Source organism: Nicotiana tabacum, chromosome 6 (genome assembly GCF_000715075.1).
Source record: "Nicotiana tabacum cultivar K326 chromosome 6, ASM71507v2, whole genome shotgun sequence".
Taxonomy (NCBI): Eukaryota; Viridiplantae; Streptophyta; class Magnoliopsida; order Solanales; family Solanaceae; genus Nicotiana; species Nicotiana tabacum.
The window spans coordinates 138,000,291-138,010,399 of NC_134085.1; the positions used below are offsets into that span (position 1 = coordinate 138,000,291).

Genomic DNA, 10,109 nt, shown 5'->3' on the forward strand with positions numbered 1-10,109 from the left:
GCGTCTGTTGACCCATGTAGTGGAGACCCGAGATTGGCTCGCCTTCGTAAAACGTTATGGCCCGAGAGTTTCATCTGGTAAACGTTTTCCCTTGTATCATTTCGTCGGTTATACATCGTCGTCTATTGATACGACTCTTCATGACGACAGGTCGAGGAGCTTCCAGACGGAGGGAACCAGTCCATGTATTCCGACAGGCTGTCGCTGTTGCAGGAATGCATTTTATTTTGACTGAATCTGTTTGAGGGGGTTGTCCTCAACCGATTCAAATGGAAGGTCCTTCTCGGGATATGGTCGTGAGGGAGGAGACTTCTTCTGTACCGACCCTTCACCTCTTGGATGAATCCTCTAACGGGGAGGAGTCGTTACTGAGAAAAAGGAGGAGAATGGAGCTTGGAAAGGATGTGGCCGTAGATACTGGTAGAAGTAGGGCGTCGCAGACGGAACCTGTACCCAATGTTTATGGCTGACACCATCTTAGCGGGGAGGTCTCCCCAAACGAAAGGGATTTACATAGGGGCTGGCTCTGTGCGCTCCACTGAGGGTGGCACGTCATCCAACATTGGAGGAGGCCGGTGTGCCGAAGGTGAAGGCTGGGGTTTAGATGTCGACCCGAAGAACGTTCGCGAGTTTGTAGGTCACCATACTCACATGGAGTTCAGAGTAGAAGGGTCTGATCGTCACATAGTTGTCCCAAGGGACTATAACCTGTTGTCGAACTGCGATCAAGTGGCATCTGTTTTAGCCCCTCTATAGGTGTATGGGGTAAGGCAAGTCCTTAGGCCCCCAATTTTGGGAGGCCTCATTTTTTAGGAATACTATATATTTTATAGGTTTATAGGTTTTTCTTTTTTAAAAAATAAATAATTTATTTAGTACTTTTTTACTTTTCATATATAAAAAAGAATTTTTTTTAATATATTAATAAAGTAAAGCTTAAAATAATACTAAAAAAATAGTTGTCACTTAGATTTGATTTGACAACTCTACTTTTTGCTCTTCTTCCCAAATAATTCCAAGACCCAATCCAATATTTCAATTTCATTCTTCATATTCCATATAGGAGAAAGAGACACAGTGACATACCTTCTTCCTTTCTTTTTATTCATGCTTATCTTCTTTCTACTAGATTTCTTTCTCCAAGACTCCAACAAGCCAACAACTAGATATTTTGGAATCAAAGTTTTCAAACTTCTTGAATCAGTTAGTCGGGTAATATCATCCTAACTTTCTAGTATTATTTTTATTTGTTATTTATTATTTTTTTAATTTTACTATGTACATATTGTTTAATTTTTATCAAAATATAAACATGTCTACAAGAAAATATGCATCCGGATATTCAAAAATCCAAAAGAAAAAAAAGTTGAAAATTTAATAAAATCTCAAAAAGGAGCTCTTGAGAACTTTTTGATAAATAATGGAAAAACTAAATCACAAAATGTAGGAGAATATTCTATAAATGAACAAGTCAATAACTTTGAGGGAGATGATAACAAATCCAAAAACGAAGATACAAACTTTGGGCTTAGGCGCCATATTAAACTTTGGCCCCTTAGGTCCTGTGTGAGCTTGATCCGCCCCTGGCCCCTGCAGTGTTCTTCCACCTGTAAAGGAACAATTTTTTGATAACTTCTGTGTTGGGGCTGAGATTAAAGGGGTCGTTGAATGTCCCAACCAAGCATTTGGAGCCGCCTCTGTTTCCGTCACCCCGGTCATTCTTAGTTTGCTCCTGTATCTCAATCTGCTGCGATGACCACTGGAGTATTTTTGCTGCATCTGGATATTTCTTGTTTCGGACATCTGCGAATCTCTGAAATCTGATGTTGATGCTTAGATACTTTGTTCTCCTAGGTGAATTCTTATATCTAATTTCATAGGTAAGACACTTTGTTCTCCCTAGGTGAACGCTTATGAGTCTGACTCCGTGAGAAACATAATTAGAATTGGATTCCATTGTACTGGAAGCATAACTCTATTTACACAGATTATTTGGTAGGAACAAATTTAACCTTTAGTAAAGAGACATTATAACTCGCCTTGAAGCATCATCTTAATTTCCTTTAATAATTTTCTGCATTACCTCCATCTCTATATTGATCTATAACATGGAGCTCCATGTAAGAACAGTGGCATATGCAGGAAATTTTAATAAGTGGTGTCAATATTGAAAGAAATAGGCAAATTAATAAATTACCATAAAAGGCAAGCAGTGTCATTTTTATATTTACATCTAATTTTTATGTTTATTATTTATACATACATATTGTTAAAAAAATTAGACGAAGTGATATCGCGTGATACCGCTTGGAACAAGGTGCCTACGCTCCTGTGTAAGAGCTTTATCCTAGATCTTGTGCTTGTAAACTGACGTTGAATTTTATCAGCTCGAAAAGTTGGGCTAGTTATGGCAATGTGTAACCTGAAGGGCAATCTTCACAACATCTAAAGATAAAGCATGCTAATGCATGTTAATATTCTGTCCTATTAGTTAGGTTACAAGTTGATTTTGCACCAAATGACCATATATATATATATGAAATTTGCACCAGTAAGCTGAATAATAAAATTGTGGATACTGCAACATCATAAGAGCTCAGCAGTGAAAAAGATACAAAGGACCCTTTTATTAATAGAAAAATACACATCTCCCACACTATATACAGAAAGGAACACTTTCAAAACTTGGAAAACCACTCGTTCCCTTGTATCTCTCATAGTGCTTTTACCTTGATCACTTCTTTTTACAAGACCCTTTGTGCCTTCTCCTTTATCAAGCTCACAGGATTGCCAAAATTTTGGTGCTCCTCACTTGATAAAATATTAAAGTTTTGCAAATGATACATGCAAGCAACAATTCAGGATCATCGAACTGAACGAATCAATCTTGACTAACTTCTTTTGTAGCAGAGGTGGTCAACTCTATGCTACTAAGAGCTGCTTCGATATCTTTGGCTTCAGCAGAATCTGCATATTTAAGGAACTCATCAATATCTGTGCTGCCAGCTCGTCTATGATGATACCATCTTCGATGTGTTTTAGGCCTTCTCTCGCTAATTGCAATAGAGATGTCATTTGGAAAGAGGTCTCTCAGAACAAAGGCATGAATGATGGTTGTCACAAGCAGTGCTGTCACTGTGAGTGTAGAAAGAGTGCAAAGTATGACAACCAGGATTTTGGTCACAACAGTGTTAACCACATTTGAGTATCTGATTGTGGCAATAGCAGCTCCGGTCATCGGAAAAGTGTAGGCCCACCAAGCCAATGAAAACCTACAATTACAAAATGAGACTTGTTTTAAGAACAAAGCCAAAGATCATGAGGTACTAAGATATAGACACATATGTACATTAGCATACCTGAAGCCTCGGAAGAAATTAATGCGAACAGCCTGTTAATGAATAAGAAAAAAAAAAGGAAACAGATGAGCATGCTACGAAAACATCAAAGGTTGAAGCAATTTGCAAATGTTGAAGACACTTGACTATCTAGTTGACATACCAGTGAGAAATAAAGGAACAAGGCAATGAAATATGCAATCCGAGCTCCAAAATCAAAGGACCCTTGAATATTTGCCCATGCCATAGAAGCAACACTTGGAGCAGCAACAAATAGAAAGAACACCGGATGAAGATCCTTTGGCAGTGTCTCATTTGTTGGAAGTCTTTGGTACAGAGTTACAAACAGAACAGTGTAATGAGCCAATCCAACAGCAAAGAAGAAAATCGCCCCTTCTTTTAGTCCCATGGTTGCACCAAGCAAGGAACCAACAAAATTCCCCACAACGGAGAGATGATTTGATGGATTGGCCACCTTTGAGAGCCTTCTTTGACCTCCGGACATCCATTGCCCATAGATCTTGAGCTCTAAACATAAGAATGGGGTCATAAGTACATACCATAAAGCTTCAGGAAGGTTTTGATAAACTGTAGGTGGAAGTCCAAGCGCTAAGAATAGAAGCGCTATCCATGGAGCAAAGAAGAAGTTAACACGTATCGGGTGGTAGTACTCTCTACGAACTGCTTCAAAGTAGAAAATGATTTTCAAGGCATAAGTGAAAGAGACAATGGCCATCAGGGCAACAGAGATGCACCAGAGAACAAGGTTTACGTCCAAACTTATGTGGAGAAATTTGGTCGTGGCGGATGTGGCCAACGCTTTCCACATTATAGCTTGGCTACTAACACCAAGAATGATACCAAACGATGAAATAGGGAAACGAAGTAGAAATGGCCATGTCTTGTCCTCTGGAAGAACACTTTCCTCAGAAGCCTGTAGAGGAAAAAAAATGCAATATCAGCTCACAATCTTGATTCATTATGATTGTACTGACAGATAAAGCTAGAAATGAAAGGAAGTAACAGGACAAGGTTCACGATGTTAAATCAATTCCCATTGAAGCATCTAACTAGTAGTTTGCATTAACGCCCTTGAGGCTTACTCTAAGTATTTGCTCTTATTTCAAATAAACAAACATACAACAAAATAAGTAGTCACCAAAAAGAAAATCAAATGGCTTCCTCTAATAAACATGCAGATTAGATTTAACCAAGTAAATTGATTCCACAACTATAGAGTGGAAAATTAATTGGAGCAGGTGAATACCCTTTACACTAGATTGTAGCCTGGGAAAAGCACTGTGAACTTTCTAATACTTAGATGATTAGATGGTAATAAATAAAAAAGACAAACTTTTACCCCTAAACAATGAAACTCCAGCCAGATAACCAAAATAAATGGATGGATAAAAGCATACCCTTAGCTTGTCAAGTTCTGGCCCCTCCAAGGCATCAAAATATCGGTCAACAGGAATATTAATTTCCAGTTCAGGACTGGGTTGAGAGATGGACTCTTGTTCTGTTTCCTGGTTCTTATTTCCGCGCAAATTCGATAACTGTCTCTCAAGCCTACCAGAAAATGTTTTGAAACTGTCATATCTTTTATCCTTTAGCTTGCTAATCCTGGGATTCCTAGGAAGTTCGCCGCTTGCAGGAGCTCCAGAGGCTGCAGTTGTACCTGTTGGCATAGGCTGAGAATAAAACCTTGTTTTCTTATTTCCATTGCTACCAGCATCTTTTGATCTAAAAGCAGAATCAGGAGTATCTTTAGTGTCATCAGTGAAGACAACTTTTTTCGGAGAGGGGGGCATGCTAATGGAAACTGCACGAATTCTGTCACTCTCTCGCTCAGCAGCAAATTCAGATACCTAGAAAGATCATAGGAAAGTATTTAGGCCAGTGAAGTGCCACACTATATGTTACAGATCAAGGTGGTAATAAAGTCCAATCTATACTCAAATTTCATCCAATGATACTTCCTACTTTATTCAATGATCAATAACAAACAGAGGAAGGTGTTGAAAGGTACAAGATCATAGATGTAGCATAGTAGTAACCTTTATCCAAAAGTATATAAATAGCAGTTAGAAATATTCCAATGAGTCGGAAGCTCTGCGCATGAAGCATCCCGCGTTCATGCAAGGGCCGCATCCCAAGGGGTGTGATGTAGGCAACCTACCCTGATGCAAGCACCAATGGCTGATTCCACGGCACGAACCCCTGACCCATAGGTCACATGGAGACAACTTTATCGTTGCTTCAAGACTCCCATTCTAAATATTCCAATGAATCACTGAATTAAATTTAAAATTCAAGCCCCTAGAAAGTATTTCAATCTAATTTTTGGTTTCAAATATTTAGTTAGATTATCATTAGTCAATCAGGTACAGGGATCTGCTTATCTTGGGCACAAACTTGTAAAAGTAGTTGTAATTTGTAAATCATAGATATAAGAAAGTCTAGAGCTGAGAAAAAAGAAAAGAATCTGAAAAGTAGTTTTGTGATTATAGTTCTGAAAAGTCAGCTTCTATTTTACATGAACAGCATAATACTAGAGTTCAAGCTAATAGTAATACATATCTTATACCAGCAAAAGGTGGAGAGCTATCAAATCTACAAGTCGCGAATAAAATAAATACAACTGAAGAATACAGCATTTATTTTACCTCTAACTGACATTATTACTAAGAAAAGAAAAAAGATTAATTACCATAATTGATGAGCTTGGAAAGTGAGATTCAGGTGCAGGCGCAGTCTGATTTTTAATATGGTCATTCACTATACTATCAAAGTCGTGATCCATTTCAGAACTTATGAATCTGATGAGTGATGGAAGTCCTTCAGCAGAAGCTTCCTTCTCAGTATGGATTTGTTCACTTGTTTCCATGCTTATTTAAAGAACGGCCTGTAAATAAAATATACTCTAACTATTAGGTACATAAACATATTATTTTTTAATTGAAGTTCCATATATTGACAGTGTGAAAATTATTTACCACTTAAAAGGAAAGGTAATTACAAGTAATTATCTTTAATAGTAGTATTGATTGGTAATATAGAATAAGTGGTAAGTTGATCTGTTATAACAGATTAAATCACACTGATGATGCCAAATGTTCATTACACTATATGTATATATTTTAAACTTTTATTATTATAAAATTTTTTTTGCTCAATGATATGAGGAAAGAAACTTCAGGACGCCTATTTTTGACAAATATGGACAAACCCAAAGAAGTATCATATGCCTGTTTGTTAAAGCAGGAACATGGATCATGCACTATACTTATATTATACTATATACTTGTCCTGATAATCAACATTTGCAAAATATGTATTCCATAAAAGAAAAAGAAAAAACAAGCTAAGACTCATTCAAGTTCTCTTTAACCAATAGCCTCTGGTGACCTCTCTAGAATTTGATCATCTTCCTTTGCACTTGGCAGACATAATAAAAAGATTAAAAAAATAGAAACAAATAGGAAAACAAAGAAACAAAAGCGAATTCTCTTCTGAAATAGTGCAGGATCGATCTATAGCGAGTGCTGAAATACTGGCCATGAATGATTTAACAAGAAGAATATATCTCTATTATACTGTACCAAAAAAAATAAAAAGAAGTTTACAAACATAGCCAAAGCAAGAAGCCAAGGAGATGTTACCTCCTATTTTTTCTGCTGTTTAAATGCAGACAATGCAATCCACTATGGGACTTGAATGTCAATATTCTCTTAACGGCTACAGTACTTGGATTGATTGTAGATCGAAACTGAAGCACCCAAAATTAAAGATCTAAGTTTTTCTTTTCAGAGGAATTAAAAGGAAGGATGCCAAGACTGGGATGGAGCACTTTTGAGAGACCAATGACGAGTCGGAAAGAAAGAAAGAAGTATAAATAGCATTAATTAGTCATGCAATGTTCTTGGAAGCAGACATCAGTCACATCATTTGTGTTATATACAGCTGCCATCTATGAATGAAGTTAACAATATTCCGATCAACAAAAACATAAAAAAACATATTCCGTCCGTGAACCTGTTTGATTGGATACGGAATTTAAGAAAAAAAATAAAGAATTTTGGAATTTGTGGTCCTAAACAAGTCAAAAAGGGGCCCAGAGTAGTTGTGTGATTTATAAAAATTTCTCATTAAAGGTAGAGTTGTAAGTTTAAGCTAAATTGTTGGTAAATTTAGAAAGGAGCCATTCTTTTTAAAATAAAACGAAAAGAAAATAAGTTCACGCTGGAGTATGAGACAAAAACATGAATAGTAGTTCAACTTTAATTTGTGCAATCAGGTTGAGTTTCAAAAAAAAAAATTGCAATTGATAAAAAAATTTTAGTAGTACTTTATGTGATAGGTGGGAAAATAGAATAATCTGCTATTTCAAATTAAATTTACAATATGGCCCTGTTTGTCCATAAAATTTTGCAAGTTTTGGAAATTAAATTTTTAGAAAAATTGTTTTTCCCCCCTTCACAAAACTGTAATATTTTTTCAAGTGAAATGCATGTCCAAACACAATTTCAAATTTCAAATTCCAAATTCCAAATATCATTTTTTAACTTTACTCAAAGTACTATTTTCTTTTTTAGAAAATTATAGTAATTTTTATGTTTAAACGCCTACTCTCTCTCCATATATAAAACATAACTTGTGTTCTTTATAGTAGGTGAACCTAGCAGGTACAACTTGAATATTTGTCCTCGATTCGCTGGAGAACAGTGTTGACTACAACTATTTGCCTGCTAATAAGTGAAACAACGTATATAGCAAGTACTCCTATTAAGGATAGAGTTGGAAAAAATTGCTTCAATGTCAGCATCAAGATTTTGAACAATTCGTATTAAAGGAACAAGACGCCACTTTTTCTGAAAGATTACTACAAGATTTACCAGATTGAGACGAAAGATAATTATTAATACAACTTTAAAACTATTAGCTATTGTCAAACACACAGATAAGACGAACCATCACTTCCAATTGCGACTACCTATATGAATCATGCAATCTTAACAATAAAATATTAAATAAAACTTCGCTAGTCTAAAGAATGACGACAAATATAACCATTAATGAGAAAATATATTACATTAAATAAAACAGAAAGAGACTGCACCAAGGTTAATACTACCAACGGAAGCTTTTATTTTATTTATTGTATTTTATTTTTGGCAAGAAAAAATAATTAAGCAGTGTGAGCATGCAGGTTTTGGTAATACGTCATTTTTATGCAACTTGTTTGAAGATGAGACTGCGGAGGTTCTTGACAAAGCTAGTTTAGTACGTGTAGGATAACATCAAAGTTCTTATTAATATCATATTAATGAAGAAGGATTAAACAGAATATAATACAGATTAACGGTATCAATAGCTGACAACAAAAACCACCTGTTACAATTAATATTACACGATTTTTTCAAGTTCTATAAAATTTAATAAAGAAACAGTGACAGATATTGTTATACATATTACACGCCTCTATCAATAAATTTGTCAAACTGCATTGAAAACTATAGGTGAAGAAACAAATTCCAGAGAATTCAAATTCAAATTGTACAAAAAGATTTAGTCCTTACCTCACGAAAATAGCTAGATATAAAGCATCAAAGGAATCTATCGCCGTCGATTCGGGAAGCTTAGAAACTTAAACACGAAAACAATATAATGGACAACTGTATTCAATTCGTGGGTCAAACATGTAATGCAGAAAGAGAATATATATACGGAGAGAGTCCCCACACTACAGCAAAGAAGAAAAGTACTATTCATTAAATTGTAGTATAAAATATTGAAGTTGATCACCCACCAAGTAATAATATGGTCCATGACGACTAATGACACCTTTTCTCGACATGACCAATCGAATTTATAAGGACTTGATCATAATGTATCAAATTTCTGGGGTAGTCTTTTTTACTTGTTAGATCTCAGCTTCTATCTTTTCGTTTTTAATAAGTGGTCTCGGTTCACTTGCGGGGGCAGATTCATAGCCCAAATCATGGAGCACATGTCCTCATGGTCTCATCGTCAAACTGGTTATTTTATGTACGTATTTTTTAGAATTTGTCTAATATTATCTATTAGTATTCATGTTCCAAAAAGATTGAATGGTGCACTTGGCTGAATATTGGGTTATTTACCTTGAGAAATAGGATTGACTCCCGCTTAATATTTTTTTCTGTTTTTTTAGTGGTGCACTCATGTTCAAGAAATCCTAGATCCGCCTGTGTTTACTTGTCCATATTTAACTATTTTTATTCTAAAGTGTCATCTCTCATCCATATAGGTATCAAATAACTTTGTGCACTAAGTTTTGATAAACTAGAAGAAATCACATGATCCCTCTATTCCGGTTTATATGATACATTTTTCTTACTAATAGTCTATTTCAAAAAGAATGAGGTATTAATATATTTGAAAATAATTTAACTTAAATTTTTTATTTTACCTTTAATGGTACGCTTTTATGGCTACAGGAATGTTATGTAATGTTTAAGATCATAGATTTCAAAAGCTTTGTAACCATACAAAGTATCATATGTTTAAGATCACAAATATCAAAAGTTTTCATTTTTTTTTTAATTCTGTGTTGAGTCAAACTATGTTACATAAATTAAAATAAATGAAATAATTTTTTTTACTCTATGATGAATTTTAAATCCATGCCTCTTGTGTGAATCACCCTCTTCGTTTACCACTAGATTATGCTCTTGAGCAGATTTTTCTCTTAACAACACCAACAGGACAGTGACATTTGCTTGAGAACGT

The 10,109-nt window shown here is 35.3% G+C and overlaps 1 protein-coding gene across 3 annotated transcripts; it reads right to left on the reverse strand.

Annotated features, from left to right (window-relative positions):
• Nucleotides 1-2,603: 2,603 nt before the first annotated feature.
• Nucleotides 2,604-9,033, reverse strand: LOC107777056 (S-type anion channel SLAH2). Of its 3 annotated transcripts, XM_016597019.2 has the most exons (7): nt 8,918-9,028; nt 7,001-7,107; nt 6,049-6,243; nt 4,757-5,206; nt 3,502-4,272; nt 3,360-3,391; nt 2,604-3,272 (listed from the first exon to the last, which is right to left on the reverse strand). In XM_016597019.2, exons 3-7 carry the CDS (start codon nt 6,223-6,225, stop codon nt 2,882-2,884), a joined length of 1,821 nt encoding a protein of 606 aa, XP_016452505.2. In that variant the 5' UTR covers nt 6,226-6,243; nt 7,001-7,107; nt 8,918-9,028; the 3' UTR covers nt 2,604-2,881. The 3 variants fall into 3 exon arrangements, with proteins under 3 accessions (XP_016452505.2, XP_016452506.2, XP_016452504.2); XM_016597020.2 differs by lacking the exon at nt 7,001-7,107 and having other exon boundaries at nt 8,918-9,033; XM_016597018.2 differs by lacking the exon at nt 8,918-9,028 and having other exon boundaries at nt 7,001-7,260.
• Between the last annotated feature and the right edge of the window lie 1,076 nt (nt 9,034-10,109).

Excerpts from the sequence above, each read along its gene's own strand:
- LOC107777056 (XM_016597020.2), bottom strand. The coding sequence starts at position 6,225 with ATGGAAACAAGTGAACAAATCCATACTGAGAAGGAAGCTTCTGCTGAA. Across the intron at positions 3,392-3,501 it reads TGTTCCTTTATTTCTCACTG|GCTGTTCGCATTAATTTCTT; the intron begins GTATGTCAACTA and ends ATTCATTAACAG. Across the intron at positions 3,273-3,359 it reads AATTTCTTCCGAGGCTTCAG|GTTTTCATTGGCTTGGTGGG; the intron begins GTATGCTAATGT and ends TTGTAATTGTAG.